The sequence below is a fragment of the Leptonotus elevatus genome, chromosome 1, assembly GCF_054856555.1.
Source record: "Leptonotus elevatus isolate MCC_2025b chromosome 1, RoL_Lele_1.0, whole genome shotgun sequence".
Taxonomy (NCBI): domain Eukaryota; kingdom Metazoa; phylum Chordata; class Actinopteri; order Syngnathiformes; family Syngnathidae; genus Leptonotus; species Leptonotus elevatus.
In genome coordinates this window covers 27,911,633-27,939,508 of record NC_141239.1, presented here as the reverse complement: position 1 = coordinate 27,939,508, position 27,876 = coordinate 27,911,633, and the positions used below count along the sequence as shown (strand labels likewise).

Below are 27,876 nucleotides of genomic sequence, written 5' to 3'. Positions count from 1 at the left end.
CGCTCTTTTGAGAGAACCACAAAAGATCGTCTTCCTCTCGACGGTTATGGCACAATTTGGTGCACCAGACAGCAGCCTAAGTGAGGGTGATAATAACAGTGGAGCAGCCAGAACGAAACGGACCAAGCGGGCGTGTGTTGCATTTATGGGACATAAAAAAATCAGGAAACAGCAATTTTACTCTGCAAGGGCCAACAGGTGAGCATGTTCTCCTTGTAAGAATAACGTATCATGAGAGTGTCTAAATAGTAACATTGGTAGCAGTAGTACTCGTAATACTGATATCACCATTATAGTACATGAACATTTGAATTATTGATAGAAATACTGAAACAAACAGCAAAAGATAACATTTTTGTAGATATGATAAAAAAAATTTTTTAGAGCACACAAGCTACATCTTTAATGTATTATTACTGATTTGTGTACCCCCCTAAAAATTGTGCAGCTTTTATGTAATCAGTCCATCTGTTGACCGTTAAAGCTGTCACAGGTTTTTTCACTGCAGCAATAAGTGAGGGAATAGGTAAAAGAGCACAAAAAGAGACCCCCCCCCCCCCACAGACACTTTAACAAAGTATCTTGCGTCAATCTGATTTGTTGCAAAAATGCACGATTTGCCTTTGAATGCATTGATGCCGAGTATTAAAAGAAAACCTGCTTGTCCCTTTTGTTTACAAAAGTACACACATTGACACGGGTTCAAGCTATTGTCACAATTGCAATTATAAATAGAATGTTAAACGCCGGGTTGTGAAAAGACTGAAGGTCTGCCTGTGTCTGTTGCTATGTCTAATCGTGACATCATTAGCTGAGGAAAACAAAGATGATGCTCAGGGATTTGGGAGCAGGCCCTGCATATTTTATCCCCAATGACTCTTCATGACTTTCATGGGACCGATTCAAGCATCAATTTATTAGACGGACTTACGTGCGCTCACAATTATAATTAAACCTCACCGATGGTCTTTACTCACAGTGAGTTTGCGGGTGGCCTGGTTGCAGCCAGAGGATGTGAAATTCTAATGGCACGTCGGTCCAGGCCAGCAACACCGAGTCAATATGTTTTCTAATTTAACTGCCCTTGCTGCCCTGTTACATATTACGCAAGGTTACTGTCGCTCGCAAAAGAGGAACTGATACACACTCTCTAAATAGCTGCGAGGATCATTTACACCATTTGTTATCGTACCAATCTTCTGGTAAAGACATTAAAACAGACACATTTTTCTTCCGTGTCAAGTGCAATAATGTCAATCAGATGGCTGTTCCGGGGCAATCTGGACAAACGCAAGCAGCTCTCAGTGGACGTGACCGAGCAAATTGATATGCACATGAAGCAAGATAACCTTTACACCGCTTAAAAAACTATTAAGACATGAAATGAGGACTATATTACTTAATTTAAGCTCAACCATCTGCCATCAGAACAGGGATATTTGACTTGGCAAGATTTCTTAAAAGTAAACTAACACCCCAAATGAGAACTACTGTATTCATACTTCCTATATTTAGGGGCTATACAGTAAGTACAGTATAGCCTAGGTATAGGCTTGAGAAATCCAGGTCCAGAAAGAAAAAAAGCCTGAAATAGTTTGTCTTTAGCCACAGGTGCTTCAATTCAACAGGTGGAGACAAGCTTGTTTACCTGCCAGTTGAGTAGAAGCACGACTGTGGCTAAGGCTAATCTGTCGCAGGGTTTTTACTTTCTGGACCTAGATTCACCAACCTAGCCTGTACAAAAAAACACATAAAACGGATGCAACTTCATCTAGCACCTTTCTTGTGCCGGAACATCTCTACATGTTTAAGCTAATGCCTACAGTGGCTATAATATATCCCGGCGCCACTAGCTAGCTCACGAGCTGACAGGTTTCCGCAGCGTCACCTCCTCGGTTGGAAATTTCAATGAATGACACTGAGCTATTCTGTAAATTGTGGCATCCAGGGAAGATGATTTTTTGTGGTGTTGGCACAGCTAGCTAGCTAGCTAGCTAACTACACACAGTGGTATAAATGAGTGGAATAATTGCGCTAGATAACCAGTGAAGTGAATGACGATACTCAAGTTGTATAGTGGGGGAGAACTCATTTTGAACACCAAAGTGAGTCACTAAAGTGCAATATTAGCACCCCCCCCCCCAAAAAAAAACCAAACAAAAAAAAAGGAAACTGACAGGGTAAAAAACAGTTAAAAAATTTAGTGCCACTGTTCAGCAGGCTACTGCATAGTTCTCAGTCTTCATGTTTTCCGCAATTATCTTCAATTATGTATAATGTATTCACATTAAGGGGTCTTTTTTGTGCTAAAAAAAATGCTTGAAGCTAATGAAAAACTCCAAAATCACAACAAATATCTTGTCAGACAACAAATGAGCCAGTATATCTTAAATAGAGACATGACAACTTAAGTACAAGAGCTGTTTCTTAATCTTGGATGGAATTGGCAATGCATTATTTAGTTGGAAGGTAATCGCACACCTGCATGCACTTGATCTCTACTTTGGTTCCTGCTAATTACTTTAAAACTGTGCTTCACCTCGCTGTTATTTCCACAGCGCGCTCTTCCGATGAGGCCCGAAGCAGCCCTCGCAGAGGAGTGACCCACCCTCACCAAAGATTCTCACCTGCTCCCTCAGGATCTGCTCCTGCGGGAATAGTTTCTTTCTGACTCGGCCCTGCCATCATTCAAAACTGTTTCTCCAACGCTTACACCAGAAACTTAGACTGTTTTCTAAAGCAGAGGCGGCCCAGCCCCCCCAGGCGGAAGCGATGGGGAGCGTGCGAAGCCACCGGTACAGCATTGTGTCCTCTGAGGAGGACGGCATGAAGCTGGCCAACATCGCTGTGCCCAACGGCTACGGCAACGGGGACGTCAACAAGGCTGAGCACCAGCGCCAGAGCCGCTTCGTGCGCAAGGACGGCCACTGCAATGTGCACTTTATCAACATGAGCGAGAAGGGCCAGCGCTACCTGGCCGATATCTTCACCACCTGTGTGGACATCCGCTGGCGTTGGATGCTGCTCATCTTCTGCCTTTCCTTCCTGCTCTCGTGGTTGTTCTTCGGCCTGGTCTTCTGGCTGGTGGCGCTCTTCTACGGCGACCTGGAGGCGGAGACGCAGATGTGCGTGTCCAACGTGGACAGCTTCACGGCCGCGTTCTTGTTCTCCGTGGAGACTCAGACCACCATCGGCTACGGGTACCGCTACGTGACGGAGGACTGCCCCGTCGCCGTGTTCATGGTGGTCTTCCAAAGCATCGTGGGGTGCATCATCGACGCGTTCATCATCGGCGCAGTCATGGCCAAGATGGCCAAGCCCAAAAAACGGAACGAGACTTTGGTGTTCAGCCACTACGCCACAGTGGCTATGAGGGACGGCAAACTGTGCCTCATGTGGCGGGTGGGCAACCTGAGGAAGAGCCACCTGGTGGAGGCTCACGTCAGGGCGCAGCTCCTCAAGTCGCGGACCACCATGGAGGGTGAGTTCATCCCTCTGGACCAGGTGGACATTGACGTTGGCTTCGACAGCGGCATTGACCGAATCTTCCTGGTGTCTCCCATCACCATCGTCCACGAAATCGACGAGGACAGCCCCTTCTACGAGATGAACAAGCAGAAGCTGGAGATGTCCGAGTTTGAGATCGTGGTGATCTTGGAGGGCATGGTGGAGGCCACGGCCATGACCACACAATGCCGCAGCTCCTACGTGGCCAGTGAGATCCTGTGGGGCCACCGCTTCGAGCCGGTGCTCTTCGAAGACAAGAACTACTACAAAGTGGACTACTCGCGCTTTGACAACACCTACGAGGTGTCCGGCACGCCGCACTGTAGCGCCAGAGAGTTAGCGGAGAAGACGTCCAACGCCTCCAGCCCGAGGAACTCCTTTTGTTACGAGAATGAGGTAGCTCTGGAAAAGGTCGAGATGGAGGAGGAATTGGAGGTGGTGGCGGAGAATGGCGCGACGAAGAACACGGAGAATTGTCCGCTCAAAGACAACAACGCGGACATGGGCTCAGACTTTGAACACAATCTGGACGCTTTGCCTGTAGAATCCAGACCTTTGACTGCCGAATCTGAACTATAACACTGCACTTTGAGATATAATCAGATGCTTCTTAAAGGATGGCGAATGATTGGAACGTTTTCACAGTCGCTATGCAGCCCCACACACCCCAAAGCATCATGGGAATGCAGAGTTAAGTCTATATTGTAGTGCAATAGCCCAAATACCCCGTGTCGCTTTTCTCCTTTCTGGATAGCAGTGGTAAGGAGCCTTTTTCCGATCAGGGACCATTCTAGTTTTTATAGAGTCCCTGGAGGGCTATACTAAATTTATGAAAACATACAACACAACGATCAAACAAATGTTGATTATTTTACATCGTGAACATTTGGAGTTGAGCGTTTCCTCTGAGGTTGTGTTTGTTTTCAAAATTCCACGACAGACCAGATACTATTCTTTTGTGTATGGCTCACGGGCCCTTAAGTTCCTTTCCCCTGTTTTACAGATACGCAATAATAATATGCAATTCAACTTCCACCTCTTGTGGCCTACATTTCAAACTCAAGTATGTGACTAAAATTAATAGGCAGAGTATAGTTGAAAGCATACATGTAATACATGAACTGCATCAAAAATTCAGCTGTCAGAGAAGTATTCATCATTTCACAGTATGTTTATTATACTGGTTCTGGTGGTATAGAACTGCAGAGTTCCTGACATAAACTGTAGTCAAATAAGGAGCCAAACACCTCTCAGTATGTAGAGTCCATAAATGATCATCTCGTCACTGCATCAATTTTCTCGCTCACAAGGGTGACTGATAATCCGTAGCCTCTCCCAGCTGACTTTGGTCAATTCAAACAGAACATTTGTTTTGTTTTATTTTATTTCTAAAGTTAGAATATTTGACACTAGACATTAGACTGAATGGTCTAGTGCGCGTGAGGAGGCCTATAAGCAGCAATCATATTTCGAGGTGACTTAATTTTTGCCCTGTTTGTGCCAGAATGGAATTTGTTAATGAGCTGGACTCTTTAACAAAAATAGATTTATGTTCTTTGGCAGAAGATTCGTGACAGAATTCCGCCTCTTCCAATGTGCAATAACATTCACTTGACAGAAAACCTCGATACTGAGGAATGTTGACGACAAAGTGCTGCTAAGTAACATATTTCACGCTTTATTCTTGGAGCCAAAAATGTATTATTAGTAATAAATATGCAAATGCAGTCAACTCTTTTTTTTCCTACTGATGAGCATGAGTCCTGTGTGGGTAACCCCGTGCTTTGTTTGTGTTTTTTAGCCGACGATTACCACACTTTATTAGCTGTGGCCTAACATGTAACATATGTAGCTCACGTTAATATCCTAACATTGATTGGCGGATGCGATGGTGAATTGTTGATGTTGTCCACATATATGGAGGTCAGTGTTGTGCGCATTCGATTTAACCCTTTCACGCGTCACCAGTGCATCCTTGCTTTGTCTTAATGATGTTTGGATTGAAGCCACAAATAAAACACGCAGCACTTATTTATAGCTAATAATCACAAACAGATTATCATGTTACCCCCCCCCCCCCCCCACACACACACCCTATCAGGGTTGTCTCACCTTCTTGCACCAACCAGACTTTAAAAAAAGAACATATTTTGTAAATTATGCTGTACAGTTGTCGAATGCAGTTTTGTCTCTGTTTTGCAATAAATCACATTGAAAATGTTTTGCTTTGTTTTCTCAGAAGAAGTGTTCCAATCAATGCATGATTGCGTAAAGGGCGATCAATGTGCTTGGCTCACAGATGAATGTGCATTATGACACATCGGGTTTGCAAATTTAGTTAATTTCCGTGCCCGCTCTGAGACGTAGTCAGGGGCCCTATCGATCCAGATTTGATTTAGTTCTACATATAGGAGCTTGTTTCCGCCTCTGGGCTTTTTCCACATTAGCCAATGAAAGTGCAACATAGCTCTGCTCAGAGTCTAAATACACACTGCTGCCTTTTTTTGTGTACTTAAACAGCATTTTAATTGAATGCTGGCTAAGTTGTTGCGCAATGGCTTTTCTTGTACAAGCTGGCGACCCTTACCAAGTCTTGTCTTGACAGAAGGAGCATGCAGATGATTTAGGAACACACCTCTGCTACATAAAACTCAGTCGATGAGAACTGAAGCTAACCTGTTAAAATCTCTGCGATGACATTAAAGGAATAGATGGCCACCCCCCTTCAGTTCGTGCCGATGGAATTGACAGACAGCGTTGGCCCGAGAGGTCCTGTCGATGCATGCCGATGACGTCACTGCGGCTTGTTCCAATTCAAATGGCTCATCATAAAACAAGCCTGACCAGTGGAGAAAAACACAAACAACACGTGACACGTTCTTTGCACTGAAAATACAGACACCTTTTTGAAGTTGAACTCATTTGTACCATTTCAAAATAGACTTCATATTATCAAACTTTGCCACCATGCTATGCCCACACGCACAAATGAAACATGTAGTTTTTCACAATTTTGCATCTGCTGTCTGCCTATCTATCTAATATATGTGGTTCACATTTGGTGAGAAACTCTCTAGCAGCAGTAGCAAAGACACCAGCAGTCTTTGAATCCTAAAAATGGCCAAGCCAAAAAGGCATGGGTTCTTTACGGGTCTACACAGGACAAGCATGCTTACTTAGGACAAACAGACCTACCAAGTTTCATGTTGTCAAGTCAAGCTAGTTTTCGGGACTGGATTTTCAGGCCTGACCTGCAGAGTAGAATTGTTAGACTTATTAGACTTTTGTGTTTGATGACGAGTTGACGAAAACAGAAAATGTAACATTCCTTGCAATTTAGTGTCACCCATCTGTCCATTGTCCAATATACATACTTCACTTCTTACCATACTGTTTCTTTAAAAGGTGAACCTAGTATGACGGTAAGTTCAGCAAACAGCGCAATAAAACAATCTGAGAGCATGTTTGTTTCAATGCAGTGAAGTATTTACGAGTGATTGGAACTCGACTGGTTCCTCAAGAAAGCTTAGTGTGACCTGTTTTATCTCATTGACTGTCATTTTTATACACTTACATTTAGAAAGTGTTAAAATCACTTGGATAATTTATCGCCCTGAAGGAAGTGCCTGTCGTGATGTCTGGAAAAAGTCTTTCCAGAACATGTGAGGGAGGCTGTTATGTCAGAAAAATCCACTGGCTCTCATTTAACGTACACCTCAGACTGCCAGTTTGAATGGAACTCTGGGATTCAGATTTCAGGTCATCAGTAAAGTAGAAAGCCACATATTGTTACTCTAATCACGTGTAGTTGCCTAGACATTTGAACATTTTCAGAAAATGAGGGAGAAAAAACAAACAAGAACGGCCCATTTTCCTTTGTGGTTGTCCATGACTGAGAATCTACACAGACAAAAAAAACATTTGAATTTGTATTGATTTTTAGTGATTAGGCAATGAATAAAAAGGCAATTATGCTTTGCTTACGATATGTTACGACTAAATGGCAAGACTGCAAAATCTCAGACAAAGCATCAGCCATCAACATGGTTTAGTGGTTGAGTGGTGGTCTTCATTGAGGTTGTGGGTTTGATCCTCACCCCTGGTGATCATGTCGAAATGTCCTTGAGCAAGACACTGAACCCCGATTTGCTCCCAATGGACATTGCAGCAGTCGGCCATTGGTGTGTGAATGGGTGAATGTGATACTTAAATTGTAAAGCGCTGTGGGCACCATGTGGTGTCGTGAAAGCGCTATATAAAAATCAGTCCATTTACTATAAAGATTTGACTTTAAAATAGCAAACTCATAATCATTTTAATTTAAGTTAAGCCGTCAACTTACTAATTATTTAAAAAAAAAATTGCATTAATCATGTATTTTTTTTTTTCTCCATAGGTTTGGCACATTTCTTGAAACCGAGATTGCATTTTCAAAACTGCAAGCTCATTTGGCCAAACAGACTTACATTTATGCACAACCTAAAAGCAAAAGCACATATCTATCCTAAAACTGGTTACACATGCTTCACTCCAAGTATTTCCCAAACAAGGAGTCGGTTCTCAATTGTTCTCAATTGTTTTGGCTCATCTGCATTCACTTAGTGCTTTTGACAAGAGTAACTTGGATGATTTTGCACAACACCATGGATCATTTGCGAAAGCTCATATCTCTCCCAAAACAGCTCACCTATGTGTCAAAATCTAATTACTATGTCATACAAGTAGTCAGTGCCCCCAAAATGCATCGTCCCTTTGGCATTCTGTGAGCACTGCAAGTCAAAATCATTAGATGTTTTGTCACAACAGCAGAGGTGCCGCAAACAAAATACAATTATATATAAAACAGAAGGGAAATAGGATTTTACAAGAGCAGTATTTTAGTATTAAAGTCAAGGAAATTGCAACAGTTTTTATTCACACAAAGTTGCTTACACATTAGAATGCAACAAAAGAAAGTGTAAGCCGAATTCTATATATTTCTGAAAAACGAATAACTAAAATTGTATCTAGCGCACAGCGTAAATGAAGAAATTCTGTAGAGTAAATATGACTCGACTCAGTTTTAGAGTAATATTTACCCTTGGAAGAGAGTAAAATAAAGAATTGAAAAATAAATAAATAAAAGTCACTCAAGGGTTGAGGAACAAACTCACGGCCTTCAGCTTGGGAGACAGCCGATCGATGCCCTGAGCAACAGAGCTCCAACTGTGTGTTACTGTAGTAAGTATATCGCTCATGTCAGCTGGAATCTTAATTAGTCCAAGACCAAAAACATCTTGGAGCTAAGCAAACAGTAGCTCAGGTGGTACCGTCTCCCAACCTGAAGGTTCCTTGAGTGACTATAGTCAAAATATTGGGGTCATTTTTATTTCATTTTAAATTATGCAAGTAATTAACTAATTAGAAAAAGAAGAGGATGAGAGTGTGCAGTGGATCAAAAATTGTGGAAGACATCATAACAATAAATGTAGAAAGAATACAACAGGTGCTCTTCAAATTTGGCGGGGAAAAAATGTTGACGGAAAGCCTTTTTAATTAAGTGATTAATCCTGATTAATCAAAATTCTAAAATGTGATTAATCTGATTGATTAAAAAATTTAATCATTTGACAGCTCTACATACAGTACATATGTAATTAATAAAATTAACACTAATTAAAAAAAATATGATTAAGACAGATTTTCCCACAACATTTAAGTTACATAAATATTATTATTATTTTACTGCAGACATTTTACTGTTTTTTTTTTTTAATAAAGAGATTAAACTGGGGGGGGGGGGTTGGTTGGTGTTGTGGGCTTTATAATTGTAGAGTCAACATTTCTTAACAGTTTTTTTACATTGGAGTCTACATTGTCGACTGTGAGAATTTAACTTGGGTATATTTTCCTACACAATGTTTTTAAACTATTGTTGTATTGTGATTATATACAGTGAACCATTATGATAAGTATGGATGCACAGAAATTAAAATGGTCAGCCGAAACCGAAAATGAAAGATGTTTGGCCGAAAACCGAAACGCCGAAAATGCCAATTTTTACTATCATTGCATTTATTATAATTAAATAAAATTGGCGTTTTCAGCCGAAAATTTTCGGTGGCCGAATATTCGGTGCATCAGTAATGATAAGGGATTAAATTTTGTTCTTTGTGGGGAAAAGGCTCCAGGATCACACCACCAAACGGGCACCTGAGAGAAGGGTTAGGGTTACTCAAAGCACAGTTGTTCCTTACTGTGATTTAAAAATCAAAGATGAACTTTGCATAAACAACAGCCTCCGTCTAATGGTTTCTTCTTTCCAGTCACCAGACGTCGGACTTCCGAGAATGCGGATATGTTACATTGACAGTAAAGTGTGGCCTGTAGTAGCAGCGACGTTCACAAATGGTAACCATTTCGACACAGTGACAAATGGCCTCCACAAGTGTGGAAGTAGAATAAGATTTGAGAGATTAGGGCCCAGTACAAGTCTGAGCCTGGGTGTACTTTGATAACTGCATTTGTCGGGACTTGTCATCTGTCATTTAAGGCATAAAACCTACATGGTAAAGTGCAAAAAAAAAAAAAAAGAGAAGACATTTCCAACACAGTCGTTGTTGGAAATACAAAAAGATGGCCAAGTGATGCTTGAGGCTTGCTCTCCCAACAATGGGTGACATCACATGTGGCTGGCTGTGGCCTGTGTTTTTATACACTGCACAGTAATTACATAATTGTGATGACGCTACAATTGTGTAAGAACTGCCAGACAGTAGCCTACAGTATTGTTGACTGACTGATGAGGACAGCACACATACTGTACGCTATCTTATTAGCTGGTTAACTTCTTACCTTGCTGATGCTAAAAAATGCAAGCAAAAATAATAATAATTAAAAAAACTGGATAACAAAAAATATATGTTCCATCTATCTTATTAGCTTCAGATGCTGAATCTATTCAGGTTATTTTAATGGCAAAGTATTTAAAATCTTGACTAGCTTGCTAGCTGACGATGTTAAAGCTAGCTGAGGTCTTGTTAGATCCGTTTAGCGATGCAGCTTGCTACTTGGTTGGCATCTCATTCTAATGATCTCTGAGGTTTTTTAAATATTTTTTTTGTGCAAAAATATTCAAAGAAATGCTCGTTGACCTAATGTTTGAAAAACTATCAATCTACGTATCTTGTTAGCCAGGGCCGACCCTGGGACGAACTAGGCGGTCGCCGAGGGCGCCATCTAGTGGAGGGGGCGCCAAATTGCAGAGCAAAACAACAACAACAAGATAATAAAATATTTTTCCCCCTCAGGTTTTCAAAAATAAATATGTCATACAGCATATATATTGTATATAATAATTAGTTTTCTGGTTTGTTTTGGTGTGGTTTATTGAACATATAAATGCAATACAAAATAAAAGTGAAGGAAAGAAAATAAAAGTTAAAAAGGAAAGGAATTATTAGTAAAGTCAGAATTTGCGTGTTAAAAGGGAGTAGGAAGAAGTACAAGAATTTATCTAATCCTACCCCCACTAATTTATATCATGTACAATAAGTTATTATATTTCATAATAAATCATTAACATAGAAAAGAAAGCAAATGAAGAAGAAGAAAAAACGAATAATGGAAAATAAACACAACATACACTTTTCTTATATGCACAGAAATTAGTGTAAGTTATAACCCCTTATCCATTGCTTACAATAAAACAAGTAAAAGATAAAGCCCTACATATACAATTAATCTAATCACAATATGATAAAATTCCCAAAATGTATTGTTGTACATACATGAGCACATACAGCATAACTTCTAGTTCAAATAAATGACTTGGCACACTGAACCTGACCCGCTGCTGCTGTTTACAGTAAAAGGTAGGGGGAGGATTCGCACATAATCTCTTGTGTTGTTGTATATACATCAAAAACTTTTACAATGAAAAGGTCCAAGCCCTCAGGTGCTGCATGAAGAAAGCAGCGAAAGGAAGAGGAGGGGAAAACAGGCCCAGAGTAGAGGCATGTATCATCATTGTCTATAAAAATAAACATGAAACTAGCGTTAGCTTCTTAGCTTGCTTGTAACTTGTTTACATTCATAGAATCTACACTTTCGCCTAGGGCACCAAATCACCTAGCTATCATCAGCTAGCTAACAACAAATAGCTAGCTGATGATCTTTAAGATAGGTTAAGGTACAGTGTCTTGCTCGATAAGAAATGCTATCTGATCTAATTTGTCGCAAGTTTGAAAACAATGCAATATTAAAAAGCTGATAATCAATGAGAAAATAACAAATGTTGCTTTTATTTGTTTTTCTGATAATTATTATATCCTGTAGCTATTTTTGCTGCCATATCTGAACAAATGGTGACTTGTGTTCTTTCGTAAATGTTTGATTAGTTCTTATTGTTCAACTCTGTAAACAACACACTTCCTGCTTTACTTGATATATCACGTTTGCTTGTTTGTCACAATTTACATCTAATTATAGTTTTTGAACTATGATAACCTCAAGCACACACACACACACACACGCACCCCCACACACACACACACACACACACACACACACACACACACACACACACACACACACACACACACACACACACACACACACACACACACACACACCTGCTGACATTCATTTTGCCTCCATCTTTGACAGCTGAGTGCCCTGTGACTCTCAGGGGAGGAAAAGCAGAATCGAGCAGGTACAATATGTTGGACACGATTCAGACTCTTTCCATGACTCCATTTGCCTGCCGCAAAACTGTGTGTGTGCGTGTGCGTGTGTGTTCTCATTGAATAAATAGATCACAGCAGCTTGTATTTCTTATTGTAACCTGCTATCCATTCTTCTGCATGTTTTATTACCAGTGTTCCCAGATTCGCTCATGCTGCAATGTTTTCTTTCAATGGTGCTCACTCCTTTTATCCACCTGCTTCCACCATTGTGTGACAAGTCGGTCCCTGGGGAGAGATGTGGTTACCACACCAAATAAAAAAAGGAGACGACAATATCTGGGCAACCAGCAACTGCACTGTGGATAACCTCTGTGGGTTTCAATTGTAACAGCGACAAGAGAAAAGGAGCTTGACCAAAAGAAGACTTTGAATAACCGTAACACTATCCTAATCCAGTCCTATCGCTGAGCTCGACCCTAACCTTTATGCAAACCCTGACCCAATCTCAACTTCAGTACAACCTCAAACTCAACCCCTATTCCTTAATCCCAACACAAGACCAACTGTTAGGATAAAAAGTTACACTGTCAGAGTAAATTCCCTTGAGTGCTGGGGTGGATGTTGGGAGTAACCTGAATAGCACTACCTTGAGAGTTAAATTGACCACACCCTCATTTCCGGTGAAGGAAAAAACTTTCCAAATTTCCAGCGCGCTGTCGACCTTTCAATTGCGATATATCCAATCGTTGTTGTTTGGGCGGCACGGCTCAGTGGTAGAGTGGTCGTCCCCCGACCCTGAGAGTGTGGGTTCGATCCCAGGCCTGTGTGACTATGTCGAAGTATCCTTGAGCAAAATACTGAACCTCCAGATGCTCCTGATGCCGTGTCATGAGTAGTCGAAATGTAAATTGGTTTGAGGGCCTTGTAATGAGGAACAATGCTATAAAAAATGTACAGCGTAATTTGAGTTAAATTTTAACACTGACATTAGTGCAATACACTCATAAGTGTTTAAACACCATTGTGAAGAGTAGTTTGTCAGAATTAAATGTTTAACACTGACACTAGTAGTAGTACTGAGTAGTACTTTTAACACTACTCAGTGTTTACCGGTTTTAACACTATACAGTGTTTTAACACTGGATAAGTGTGAAAAAGTAACACTGAAAAGTGTAAGATCTGCACTCTTTGGTGTGGACACATATTAACACTTTTCCAATGTTAGATTTAACATGATCAGTGTTAGTCTAACACTGGCGCTTTTGCTGTGTAATTAGATTTCAAAAGCTCCCCCGACACCGGTGAAAATATCAGGTGGGTCTACATATAGTCGACCCCCAAGCATCAGAACCAGGGATGGTACTTGAGGCCCAGCTATGCGAGGTTGGAATCAGATCCTCCTCTCCCACCATGAATTAGAATGTCCAATTACGAATTCCTATTATTGGCCTTATTGTCCCACGTTACGGGGTGAGGCCAATCTCCATTCATCCCCTATGACAAAACCCTAACACAAAACCTAACTCAGTCATGCCCATTATTCTCTACCACAACCTGAAATCTTACCCGAACCCCCTCTGAAGGTATTTTTGCACCATTTCATTGTAAAGGGGCTTTACTTTACCTGTTTATGCAGTGCGTGAATAGTTAATTTAAATTGGGACACAACACACCCTCCTCCGCATTTTAGATTGAATGAGATTAGCGGATCCAATCATCAGTGACATTGAGCCTGGCAGCCGGCAGAACGAGACAGCGGACAAGACCTAATCATCCGCACAGCTCTACAATGCTGGGGCAAGCCAATCAAATCCCCACCAAAACGAAGCAGATGGTTGTTATCATCTTCCTTTTTCGAGGTGAGGTGGGATTATTTATCAGCTTTCGGACCTTGTGCGTGCGACGGCTGAGCGATGCGTCATCATCTGTGACATTAATCCGCCTGAGACAAAACAAAAAGAACCAAACTCTCCTTTGGAGAGGAAATCTGGGGAAAGGAGGGTGACTTATTTATGCCACAGCCAGCACCTGACCCCATTTTCTTCATGAAATAACCAGTGAGCTACTTTCGTGTGTATATATAGAGTTTGTAAATCACAGATGCAAATTCTTGCTTGTAAAAGATTATGCATTATGTCACATTGCAACTTCTTTCCAGTGCTACCGGAGATTATGGAGGTGGTTTATGTTGACTTCACGCAGGGCTGTCTTGCCTTACGGAATAGAGGGGGTGACTTCTGAAGGGAAATAAATGCATTTGAGGATGATTGGCACGGTGTAATGTCATGTCATTGTCAGTTCCATCATCTCAGCAGCTCTCAAGAAGAAAAGGTAGCAAAAACCTCTCCACCTCTAACCCAACTCAAACCAATAGCAATTTCAGCTTTATTTAAACCCTAACCTTTATCCTAACTCAACACTTCCCCAATTTAAACCTACATCAACCACAAACACTAGTAAAAACCTAATCCCAAACCCTAACCTAACCTTTTCTCGGACTCAAACCCTAACCCTCCACCAACCAGATCCCCAACCCCAAGCCTACTCCAATTCAAACCCTAACTAACCCTTCCAAACCAAAAAACCCTAACTCCACTCATGAGTCATGACCAAACGCTAACCTTTCCTAACCCAACACAAAACGCAAACCCAACTAATCAACACTTCTCCAACTGAAACCTCAACACCCTACAGTCCCTACAACCGTGGTTCCCAAACTTTTTGGGCTTGTGTACCCCCAAATATTTTATTCATACTATGAACACTATGAGTAACCCTTCACTCATACGTGTTGATGATTCTCCAAAAGTAGAACGTAATACAAGTGATTTTTTAAATGAAAATTATTTTGTTTCCTTAATTTGAACATTTAATTCTTAGGTATTAGGTCTCTTTTTTTTCAACTCAAAATAAGCATGAAAATCAATATTTTGGTGAAAGCACATACTGTAGATATAGTATAATCGCCAGGGATGTCGTGGTAGGCTACACCAGTATCACCGTACAGATCGTCCCTTGCTTTTAATTTCATGGTTGGGTTTACACTCAGGATAGTACAGGAACAAAAACTGGTTTTCATTTGTGTAAACAGGAACAGACTTAGATACGGTTAAAATTCAACCTCAACAGACCACAGATCTTTTCAATATTCTGGCAAAGTGGTGTCGCTACTTCTGACTTCCACTAGCCAGAAGCTGAGCTGCACTGTGTTTATGTTTACAAACAAGATGTATGTGGCTAGACCGTGTGACAGTTACACGTCTTTTTCTTTTCCAAATATTCCCCATGGGAACCCTGATATTTGCCCCATCATATAACAAATCACCCTTGCATTAGATTTGATGATGGATAACTACTTTCAAACATAAATAATTTGTGGCAAGCTTTTGCAGCCCAGGCCACATAAAGTAATGTGGTGAGCCTGCAGTCCTTGAGTTTGGCACCTGTGCCTGATTCCAACCCCACCTCAACCCAATCTGAAAGTGTCACGTAGTGTGGATGCCAGGCTCAGTGTCACTGATGTGTGAATTGAATTCAGTGTGAATTTAATCTAAAAATGCCGAGTGTTGTGTCCCAATCTTCCCTGTGTGTTGCTGAAATATTCCCTTATGGAATGACTCTGAGTTAAGTTAAGCCCCTCTGCCACGGCATAGTACACTTGGATTCAGTTTACATTAGCGGTATGTTTTGGGTCACACGTGACCTTAGTGACCTTCTGGATCAGTAAACACATGCAGACTGCCCTCCACATTGGCACGGAGCCAAGGAATAGGCTGAATCTCCAATGTGGTCTAATTACAGCAGAGCACTGGGCCGCGCATGTAATGGAAGCCTTCCCTACTCTGGCGAAAGCGCTTAAAGTGGGACAACAGTGTTCCATGTCCCGCAGCAGACCTGAGGCTCAGCGTTACACCTGCAGAGCTCGAGTAAAAAACAAACAAAAGTGGTCTTGACTTTCATTCTCTCCAGACAAAGTCGACATGTTCAAAATGACGAATGACGACACTTTGCCCTGCATTAGCGGCATCTTTAAAGATTAGTGTAAAGAAAAACACAGGAAACGTTGCCTTTCCCAGAAGTAATTATGTGTGTCATTTGAACCATTTAAACCTGGAAATAAACAATAAAAAAAATGCTTAGCAACTAGGGGTGGGAATCTTTGAATGTTTCACGATTCGATTCAATTCCGATTTTTGGGTGCACGATTCGATTCAGAATCGATTTTCGATTAGGGGCGATTTTTGCTTCAAAATTATTTGATTGACAATGATTTTTGCTTCAATGTATAGATGTTTAAGGAATCGTAATGATATACTCTGCTAATTAGTGCGCTACTCGCGGCACTTTTATCACTCAAAAGAACGGCTCCACGCTGCAAAAAAAACTACTTTTATTGGAATAACTTGATCGTGACTTTTTCCTTCTACTCTCTAATGTGGCTACAATTTAACAGTGTATCAGACCACGTGGAACCACAATGCCCCTAAGTTGCCAAATCGGGTACAACATGAACAGCGCTCCCAATAAAGGCACACACAAACAAAGGGAAGACAGTATAAAAGAATTTACATAAAATCAATTTTGGGACATTTAGAATCGATTCTGAATCGTACTAAATGAGAATTGCGATTCTTATGAGAATACATTTTTGGGCACACCCCTATTAGTAACGTCTATTTATGTCAAACTACATCACTCACTCTATTCATTAATAAGAGGTCCATCAACAAAACAATTTTGAACTCAACTGGATGGATTTTAAATTATATTTTAATTCCTACTTCATTTCTTATATATTTTTATTTTTATTTTTTTCTAAAAGAGCTCAGTATTGTTCATTCGGTAATGTCATCATCATTGCTCTTTTTTTTTTTTTTTTTTGTATGTGGGTGAGTATGTATATGTGCGTGCGTGCGTGCGAGTGTGTGTGTATTCGTTAGCTCACCAAAAACCTATTAGAAAAAATCCCATACCGTTCACCTAAACCGAACCCCGCCGTCAGGAGACCCGAGGGGACCAAAGAAAACAAAGTAAAGTGAAATCCAGCACCGGCCAGACACCACCCACAGGGCCACCAACCAGAATTCTTCACCAACCCCAGAAACATCTAAATTCCAACAAATCCAAAAAATCAGGGAGACCTCAAGAGACCAAAGGAGAGACTGAGGAAAGGAAGGAAGGACAAACGAAGCAGAGTGAGATCCACAGACACCAGCCTCCACCGATTCAATGACCTGAGGAGGAAGCAGATTGTGTCTGAGTTTCAATAGATGCTGGTGTGGTGGATCTGGCATGCATGAAAATCTCCACCAAAGAGGGGAGCCGTCGACCCCTGCCAGGACAGAGCAAGCGCAACACCTCAGGGCCCCCCAGGCCGCGGCAGCGCCAAAGGACGACCCCCGGGCCCCGCCGGGGCCACCGGCCGGAGAGCAAACCCAGGAGCAGGAGCGCCCCCCACCCCAACACGGCCCGCGCCCCCAACCCAACGCAGCAGGACGGGGCACTGCAGGCCCGCCAGGCACCCCACCGGTCCACAGCCCCCGCTCCCCCCACGACCCCACCCCGACCAACCGGCAGCCCCCCAGCCCCTGACCCCCAGCCCCCGGGGACTCCCCGCACCCAGGCACCGGCGCCGAAGAGGGGCCGGACAGAGGAGCGGAGAGGGCAGCCGCGCCCACCCGCCGCGTGGAGGGACGGAACACCGGGTGCAGAAGGGGAGATGGGGGCACCGGAGGACGGCCGGCACCCCCGAACCCCAGGCCCAGCGGGGAAAGGCCCCGGTCGTCACCCCAGCGTTCTTAGTGAAAGTTAACCCCTGTTACTGAGTCCGCCAGCTCGCCGACTGGCGAACTCTACCCCTAAACCTTGAATGTGACCCCATCCAGTGTATATACAAGTGTGTGTGTGTGGTGCATTAAAATTAGGAGCAGGTGAACCGGAGCAGAGGGAAATGATATCCCCACGCTCCGATCCACCCGCCTCCCAGGCATGTCAGTGAGTGTATGTGGTGCATTAAAAAAAAAAAATAGGGGGGGGGGGGGGCGGGGACACAGACAGGGGACCGCAGTACTGCTCTATACTGCGGTCCCCAACCGATGGCACCCCCCCCCGACCCCCCCCCCCCCACACACAGTTGTGTGGTGCATTAAAATTGGAGGGGAGTTGTAGGGTGAAGACGGTGTTTCCACCCTACCCCACCCCCCCAAAGTGTGTTATGTGCCCTATATATCTATAAAAGTGTATTGTGCAAACCTAGTGCAGTGAGTTAAGAGGAGCAACCAGCGGGACCCCCCCAATCGGGCGGGGGCAGGAGACGCACCCGCCCACCAAACCCCCACCCACCCCACCGGGACACCGGCGGGCATATGGGACCAGCCCGGCGGGGCGATAGGGCTCCCCCCCCGGATACTGGGGCCCGCCCGAGGCGCCAAGACGCCCACCGGAGCGGGGCGGGCACAACACCAAACCCCACCCACCCCCCCGCCCCCGGAGCGCCAAGACGCGGGCCACGGATGGAGCCCCCGGCCCAGGGGAGGGGAAGGAAGGCGTACCGGGGAGGGGGAAGGGAGGGGTATAAGGAGACGACAAGAAGGGCAAGGGGCAGCGGCATATATTTCATATATTTGATATCAACTGTTATGTTCTCACACTCTAAAAACAGTTGGGTCAAACATAACTCAACTATGGGTCAAAAATGGCCCGATCCTCTACTTTATTTGACCAAACAAAGAGTCAAGAAATGGGTCTTTCAGTGTAAAACAACTAATAAATATTGGTCAGATCCTTTACCTTTACAACCCAGAAAGTTGGGTCAAATTGACCCATAAAGTGGATTGGTCCATTTTTTATCCATAATTGGGTTACCTTTGACCCAACTGTTTGAGTGCATACTGAGAGCGTTTTTAACAGTTTTAGAAACTGCTCCAAACTACAACCACAATATGAATTCCATCTTTACTAAGGGTTACGGGTAACTACAGTGTATCGCTTCTTAGGTTTTACTAGGTTTCGTATTTGTATTCGTATTTGTCACTCATCACTACTGAACTGCTTTTTTTGTGACCGCTATACTCAGTGATTGTGAAGAGGGGTCATAGCCCTTAATGGCTTAATGACATTCAAAAGATATATAAAGACGTCTCTGCGGTCTGCTTCTCTTTCAGCCATGCTTGTTTTGCAGGCACAGACTTGCAGCCTTGTTGAAGAAGCATCTCTCTCTACACTCTCTCTCACAAGGGACCTACAAGTTTCCATTAGACCAACTGGCAACTAAATGCACCGACCCTCCTTCAGGATAGGGTCCTCGTTCGTTTCCCTCCACACCACGTGAAACCCAGAATCATGTGATGGCAACAAAGAAAACACTCAGTGGTATCAACTGTGACAGGTGCGCATAGGCCAAGGAAATACAGTATGTACTTCTTAATATTAACTCATTCACTGCCATTGTCGACTATAGACGTCAAAAATTCATGTGAACTATTTCTATTAGTTTAACATTTTTCATTTTTATTTCATTTTTTATGAAAACCTATAAAAAAATTTATTGTACATTTATAACAGATATAAAATTAGCATGCGATTAATTACAATTAAACGGCCCTTATTTATTTATTTATTTTTATTAGGCCCGTCAGGCGATTACAATTTTTAATTGTAATTAATCACAACTTCACTAGTTAACTAACGATTAATCACACATTTTATATCTGTTCTAAATGTACAATAATTTTTTTCTAGGTTTTCATACACTTGTTAGCAAAAGTGGGAAAAAAAATTTAACTAATAGAAATAGTTGAAATGAATTTTTGACGTCTATAGCCGTCAATGGCAGTGAATGTGTTAACATTGCTGATGAGGAAGGAAGCGATGCTAGTTTTGCTCAATTTCAATTTATCAATGAATTTTTTGATGAGAATTGTCTTATGAAACTTTATCAACCTATTAATTGTAGCGAACGTCTGTCCTATGTTTTCTCTGAAATTTTACTAACCCATGTAGCAGCTGCCATTTTCCCATGCGGCTGTTCTCTATGAACATCAATGACACGGAATGAGGGGGTCGTAATTCCAGTGTTGAGCAAGAGAGAGTGAGGTAGCAGTAGCACCAGGTATGAAGGAGTTGTAGCTTATAGGCTATAAGAAGTCAGCCCACATTGGAGAGTTTTTTCCCCCCTTTGTCTTGTTATTAGCCAATAGGATCATCAACCATTCCAGTATGAGAAAGGCTTATATGCCTCAATAACTGGCTAAAAGAGGAGAAGAAATGGACTTGGAGGTCTGACGCTAATGGAATTATTGGTATGAAATAAAACAAAATACATTTTTCAAAATCAAACTGCTGAGTGGGAAAACGCTTAAATATAGCAAAGTAGAAGGAATGTTGGAGTTAAGAAATTACGCTCTTTAAAAAAAAATCAAGAACCCCCACTAGAAGAAACTCTTACTAAACTAGACTAAGTGCAATTTCTGGAGAAATTGCGTGGGAATAGTGAAAGCTGAATGCTAAGCCTAATTCTTATGAAGGAAATTGGAACATAAAATAAGTGAAAATTACAAAGTATTAATAGTCACATAATTTGACAATTGCATATGTGTTAAAGATTGGTTGGAACTGGATTCGAACGCAGGAACACTGATCACCAGTCCTTTCATTTAACCACTCAGCCACTTTAGCCACTAAAGAACCTGTGACATTGTAATTGCAGTATATACTGAGCTTGCATTGTATTAGAATTTTCAATATAGAGCAGACGATATAAAAACAAAACTTAATAATGACGAATGACATCAAAAGTAATGGATGTGATGTCATTTGACAATGTTGTCTACAAAAGAGCTGTTTCTAGTAGGAATTGCACCCAGGTCATTCATGTGGCAGGCAAATAGTCTAGATGGGATTTGAACCCGCGATCTCTTGGTTACTGGACAAAGGACTTAACCAAGTGCACCACTGAGCAGTATAAGACAGGTCGGCGATGATAATGAGGCTGCTTAGACATGTATGCATGCAGATATTGAACGTAAGAAGGTCACAAAGGGATTCCAGGGGAAATGTAAGCACATAGTGCATAAATGATAAGCGGTATATGAACGGTAACCGTTCTTCGCCGTTCATATTCTCAGGATGAAGTTAAACTCGGATAAATGGGGGTTAGAGTAAATATGTGACAAAAAAGTAGATTTAGAGGTGAAATGTGCCAAAGCAGTTTAACAACCATTCGTCATAAAATGTTGACACATTTTATTTACATGGAAGTGTCGCGAGCATCATGCATAAACGATAGCATGTGTGCACAGGCGTGTTTGTGTCGTTTGCTGCCTGGGGTGTGCTGAAATCCTGAATTATGCACATTTTTTTGGGTAACTTCAATAATCTTCTGGATGACGTCCTGCTGCTCATTTGTGCAACTGCGTAACACAACAAAGCCGGATCAATATGTGCTTGTCAGTAGTGCTGAAGGTCGTCGATAAATACACGGAAGCGTGTTTATGTAATTAGGTGATGAGGGAGGTCAAAGTAAATGAATATTTAACACAATATTTAATGATAACCATGGAATTTTTCCAGAGCAAACTGCTTCATGTTATTAGATAATCATCCAGTGTGTCTTGAGATATAGTGAAGCAGCATGTAGCCAAATTTGGCTCATGTATTGTATAAATGTTAGTTTTGCAGGGAACGAACCGGAAAGACGATTCTCGGTGTTTCCCCCGTGTTTATTCACAGCAATATAGGAAATATTGCTGCAATATTAAATACTTGTCATTACTGTTATAATTGTGTATCCCAAAGCAGCAGGAGATGCTATAAAGCCCTCACCGCAAGGCGATTTAAGTCAACCAGACGTACGGAGGAAATCATTTCTGCAAAAGGCACAGCAATTTAAAAAATGTAGACTAAGAAAAACAAACAAAAACGTGACGTAACAACAGAATCCATCTAGCTCACGAGATCAGGCTAAACATATAACAGAAACTGTAAACTCTTACACTTTAAAAAAAGTGTATTACTTGTGCGCAATATTTAAAAAACACCATGGGAGCAACGTCATCTGAAGGTGCTTTTCTATTGGCTGCTGCTAGCTGACATCACTTTGTGTGACACACTTTCAAATGTCCTTATTCCGGTTAATATCAAAATAAATCTACTTAAAATCACATTTAAAATCATCCCCAAAGGCTCATGCATTCAATTAATTACCAAAGACTAAAACGAAGGACATTTTTGCTATAATTATAGTTTATATAATTTATTAAGTTGTTTAAAAAGCATGTTCATTTTATTTCGTTAACAAAAAGGTTTTTTAATTTTAGTTTTAGTTTTTTTCTTTAGTAACCTTCAAAATAACCTTGGTGTGTCTACTGCATAATGCAAAACCTGGTCTCAGATGAAATAGTCAGACACTTCTTCTGTGCCCTCTAAGTGACTGCATGGTAACCAGTCCAGTGTGTACTGAGCGTGTTCTTCTTACACCGCTGCACAAACTACCGGTAGTTCGGTGGGTGCCATTCATAACCTCAAAACCGTGTACGTCAAATATATCACAATAAACTAATAACCACCTGTCTGTATGTGAATGTTTGCCATTTGCAATGATTGACGTTCTGATTTAAAATAAGGGAATGCCCCGCCTCGCTGCAGCTGTCCTACCCGTTGACACGTCCTCTCCAGCAATGAATGCGCAGATATTACATTTCACCTTCTTTGGCTGGCCCAGGTTCTAAAATAGTGCAAAAGCTCTGAATCATGCTGTAAACAACACGTAGTCTCATTGTTCAGTTAGCCCAGTAAACCCTGCATTGCGACTGACTTGTTACAATTCTCTGCTTTTTTATTAGTTTACACGGTGGCTCAAAAAGTCTACATTTTCCCTTGGGAACTATCATTGATATGAAACATAAGTAAGGTCAGGAAGGAGTTTAAATGCTAGCCATCACCACCTGCTATGCATTCTGCAACACAGTGCATATGTTATGATTGAAGAAAAACTGGCCATCATTGTTTCCGTCAGTAAAAGAACATAACACCATGCTCATTTGGAAAAAAACATCCTGTGACAATTTTTTGGGGGAGCTTTGTTTTTTTTTCCTGTTTTTCTGAATATTTTTTTCTGCCTTAAAAAAAAATGTTTCCCTGTTTTTCTGAGTAATTTCCCCCTGTTTTATAAAATAATATTTTTTTCTGTTTTTCAGATAAAAAATAAATAAAAAAATTCTGAATACCTTACACTTAAACATTAATAATACTGTGTGTGTTACAAATTACGGTACATGCCTTACCTTAACTGAGCCGGAAGGTACGTTGGTGGTACGTGGGAAAGTGTCCGCTTCTGCTATTAGCGAGTCTGCAACAAGTCATAGTTCAGAGGTAAAAAAAATAAAAATAAAAAATAAAATAAAAATACTCTGAAAAACTGCTGGTTTTTGCCACCAAAAAAACTCCAGCCCCCCGTTTTTCTGAATAATTGTTTCCCCGTTTTTCTGAGTAATATTTTCTCCACTTTTTCCTCAATATTTTTTCCCCCTGTTTTTCGGAATATTTTTTTTTAAGACAGGAAAAAAAAATCAGTAAAACAGAAAAAATAATCAGAAAAACAGAAAAAAAAATACTAAACAAATCTTCCCCCAAAAATTTGTCAGAAAAACAGCAGTCCCCCCACCCCCAAGTGAATACAATACGCTTCCGTAGATTTGAATTTGAATTAAGTAGAGAACTGATATTTTAGGAGGTAGTAATTTAATATTATTACTTCTCACTATGCCTTCACCCTATCAAATGATAGCAAAGTTAGTGTTTTAGTTTTTTTGTTAAGGGGATTTTCAATGCAGCATATCAACATCCTGACAACCATGTGTGCGGAGCGTATTGCAGCATTGTCAGCCATATTTGTGGAGTGTGTTGCTGTATTTCCAACATAGTTGTTGAGTGTTTTATAAGATGTTTTTTATGACTCAAAAGCAGTGCTTCCTATGCCGTTGGCCTTTTTATTTTTTTTTATGGCAAAAGGTCTCCCTAAAATGAAATTATGTAATTTCTCTTTGCAAGAGTGTGAGACACTCTGCAAGACATGCATTCATGGACAATCTTTTGACTCTAAAGAGCACAGAACTCCCTCTAAGGCTTCCGACTGAAAAAGGCCGTGGTTGCAAGAACGACCGCACTTCAATTTGTTGTTATTTGATGCTGTATAAAGAGGACTTGTGTCTGACAGGTTTTTTTCTTTTACTTTTTAATTTCATTTAATCTCAATCCCAAATATATCATTTTCATTTTTGTCTGACAGAATGTGATGTATAAAAAGTTGAAAAAAAAATATGATTGTAAATAATTTTATTTAGCACTCTTTGCTCATTTTGAAAGATGAATTTATGTTGTGTGCCAAAGAAAGAACACTATTAATTGTCAATATTGGAATGGAAGTTATGTTTCTTATTGTAACATAACTGGCCATCCCAACATATGATATTTGAGGTTACAAAGAGTAAATTGCGCAGCAGCGCAATAAAACACGGTCATGCCACATCAAGGCAAGCTCAGCATCACCGTACTTTTTAAAACAAAAGCTGCATTATTACAGCAATAATGTCCATTTGTTAACAAAAGGTGTAGTGTAGTCAGTCCTATTTGCAGAATAAATGGCACAATATTGCAAGAATAAATTCATTCATTCAGATCATTATTTTTTTTAAATTCACATGTTAAAATAAAATCAAAGGTTGTGAGATCAAGTCCGGGCTTTGACCTTCCTGGGTGGAGTTTGCATGTTCTCCCCGTGCTTGCGTGGGTTTTCTCCAGGTACTCCGGTTTCCTCCCACATTCCAAAAACATGCATGGCAGGTGAATTGGACACTCCAAATTGTCCATAGGTGTGATTGTGAGTGTGGTTGTTCGTCTCTGTGTGCCCTGCGATTGGCTGGCAACCAGTACAGGGTGTACCCCGCCTACTGCCCGAAGCCAGCTGGGATAGGCTCCAGCAACCCCGCGACCCTTGTGAGGACAAGCGGTACAGAAAATGGATGGATGGATGGATGTTAAAATAAAACTTTCGCCCCACGTTCAACTTTGACTTTAACATCATAAATAAAGACTTTATCATGGAAAAATGCTTCATTTTCATAAGATTCAGATTTTTTATCCTAACAAGTAAACCAAATGATCACCAAATGATTCCCGAGCGCAGCCTCTGCTGCTGCTCACCGCTCACTCAGGGGATGGCTCAAATGTGGACAAGAAATTTCGCCGCACTTAGGTGGGTGTGACAATCAAGTGGTACTTTAACTCATTCACTGTCATTGACGAAAACGTCAACAAATCATTTTAACCATTTCTATTAGTTTAACTTTTTTTTTCTACTTTTGTTAACAAGAGTATAAAAACCTCGATTTTTTTTAAATTGTACATTTAGAACAGATATAAAATGTTTGATTATTTGTGGGTTAACTATTGAAGTCATGCGATTAATTACGATTAAAAATGTTAATCGCCTGACGCCCCTAATTTGTAATAATCATCTCGTCAGGTGATTACATTTTTTAAATTGTAATTAATCGCATGACTTCACTAGTTAACTCACGATTAATCAAAAATTTTATATCTGTTCTAAATGTACAATAATTTTTTTTCTAGGTTTTCATACTCTTGTTAACAAAAGTGGAAGAAAATGTTAAACTAATAGAAATAGTTCAAATGAATTTTGGATGTTTATAGCCGTCAATGGCAGTGAATGAGTTAACTTTAAACTAGACTTTAAACATACAACTTTATCTAAAAAAATAATACAGTATGAAGGTTACTGGAAAATTAAAACTTTTTCTAAAATATAGGCAACTTTTTGGTATTTTGCGGTACACGTCGTTATGTTCAACTGGCATTAGGATCACGAGGGGGTCCGTGGAAAAATGTATCCTTAGAAGAAATATGTTTGACACCCACTGCTGTATTCTCTATTTTCATCCATTCGTCCATGCAGGGGCTGAATTTCTTTCGGTGTGTTATTTCCGAAGCTGTCCATCGTTCATGACATCATGTGACTAACGATCTTATGTAAGGCCTCATCCAAGGCCTTCTTTCCCAAAGTAAGACTGCTGTTGTCTTTGCTTTTGGCCTGAAGTGTGTGCCCGCCATTGAGTTTCCTCAACGTGGCGTGAAGTCATCAGCGGAGTGCTCCGCTCTGAGTGGATTTTTTGTTGTTGCTGCTGTTAAAGAGCTAAGGCTCTCGCATGGAAGAAAGAACGAGTCAAGCGACAGAATTTTTGCTTGCCATTGTGAGGAATCACGACGAGCCGAGAATTGCGTGTTTGTTGACTTGTGTGCGCTTATGTAACGGCCCCTATCGAAAGAATAAATAGTGAATATAGTGAGAGAGAGTTACAATGTTTAACTTTAGGAACGAGTGCATTTTCAAATGCTTTCAAACATGGAAGTGTACAGAAAGCACATTCAAGAGCACATATATAACGTTTTATTGACTTTTATGGAAAAATAAATGACCTGGTTTTATAAAGGGTAATTAATGTATGTAGCGCAGGATTCGTGAATTTGGATATGTGCCCTTAAAGGGCGTGGCTACTAGGTGGTATCATGAGCTGGATGTATGAATTGTGGTGAATGACTTAAGAGACTTTATGTAACACTTAACACAACCACTTGCGCCTCAATTTTTGTCCATCTTGTTTGAGCTTGAGATCGCTTCCTAATTGAATGTTGTCCCAGTTCACGTCACAGCTCGGTGTCAACCACACACATAAGGATTTGTCATCATAAATATTGAACAGATTTAACAGTATTGCTGACCCGACCCTTTTCTGAGCAAATCGGGAAGGTCACTCTTAATGCACCCCACACCTCATAATATCCGGTCAGGATCATCTTTTAGAAATGTCCAACCCAGACATCCAACTCATACCGATTGACGGTATTATGTACTGTACCCCACTTTATAGGTTGTCCAAGTGTACCTAATAAGGATTCTCCACCAGGAATAAAGCGTGATGATGTGACAGAGGGGAAAAACAGGCTCGGAAATGTTAGCGACGATTACAGCTTTCCATATTAAACCATCGAAACAAGAAGATTTAGTCGTTTTGGTGTGCTTTAAATCATCCAAAATGTTTCCAGCTATTTTCAAACCTGCAGGCTTACATCATTTTAATCAAGATAATGTTAGTTGGGTTGCATTCTGGTTTCTCAGTAATGTCATTGAGGATACAAAGGGACTTGAGCGACTTTACGAAGGACACACATTGTCATTCGTTTATAATCTTGCCTTGCCACTTGAATAACCAACAGAGTAAAATTCAATTAGAACTCAGACAAAGATAGATAGATAGATAGATAGATAGATAGATAGATAGATAGATAGATAGATAGATAGATAGATAGATAGATAGATAGATAGATAGATAGTGCCAATCAAATTCAATCATTAAAAATCAATCTTTACATACATACACACTCACCGAAAGCTGGAACATTCACATCATGTCGTCTATTGGACAGCTATGGCCAAAAAGTGCAGAGGAAATAACTTCCGTGTTTGCAATCTCCCGTGTTTCTGGAGTCACATGATCAATTCGTGACGTTTGGTTGGTTGAAGAAGCCCGGCATTATTGAGACAAAGAAATAAAATACAATAATACAGTAATTATGATAGACTTAAAAAACAAACAAAATAAACTTTTACCACCAAGCAGTGAGATGT

The 27,876-nt window shown here is 40.9% G+C and overlaps 1 protein-coding gene and 1 long non-coding RNA gene across 2 annotated transcripts; one reads left to right on the top strand and one right to left on the bottom strand.

Moving 5' to 3' along the window:
• On the top strand, positions 1-5,679 carry LOC147181466 (inward rectifier potassium channel 2-like). The gene is made up of 2 exons (XM_086088388.1): positions 1-198; positions 2,559-5,679. Exon 2 carries the CDS (start codon positions 2,773-2,775, stop codon positions 4,084-4,086), a length of 1,314 nt encoding a protein of 437 aa, XP_085944514.1. The 5' UTR covers positions 1-198; positions 2,559-2,772; the 3' UTR covers positions 4,087-5,679.
• LOC147181465 (uncharacterized) lies at positions 5,615-27,876 on the bottom strand. Its single transcript, XR_015096434.1, has 4 exons — positions 27,635-27,876; positions 23,456-23,520; positions 6,703-6,758; positions 5,615-6,346 (listed from the first exon to the last, which is right to left on the bottom strand). It is a non-coding gene; the product is annotated as an uncharacterized LOC147181465 (long non-coding RNA).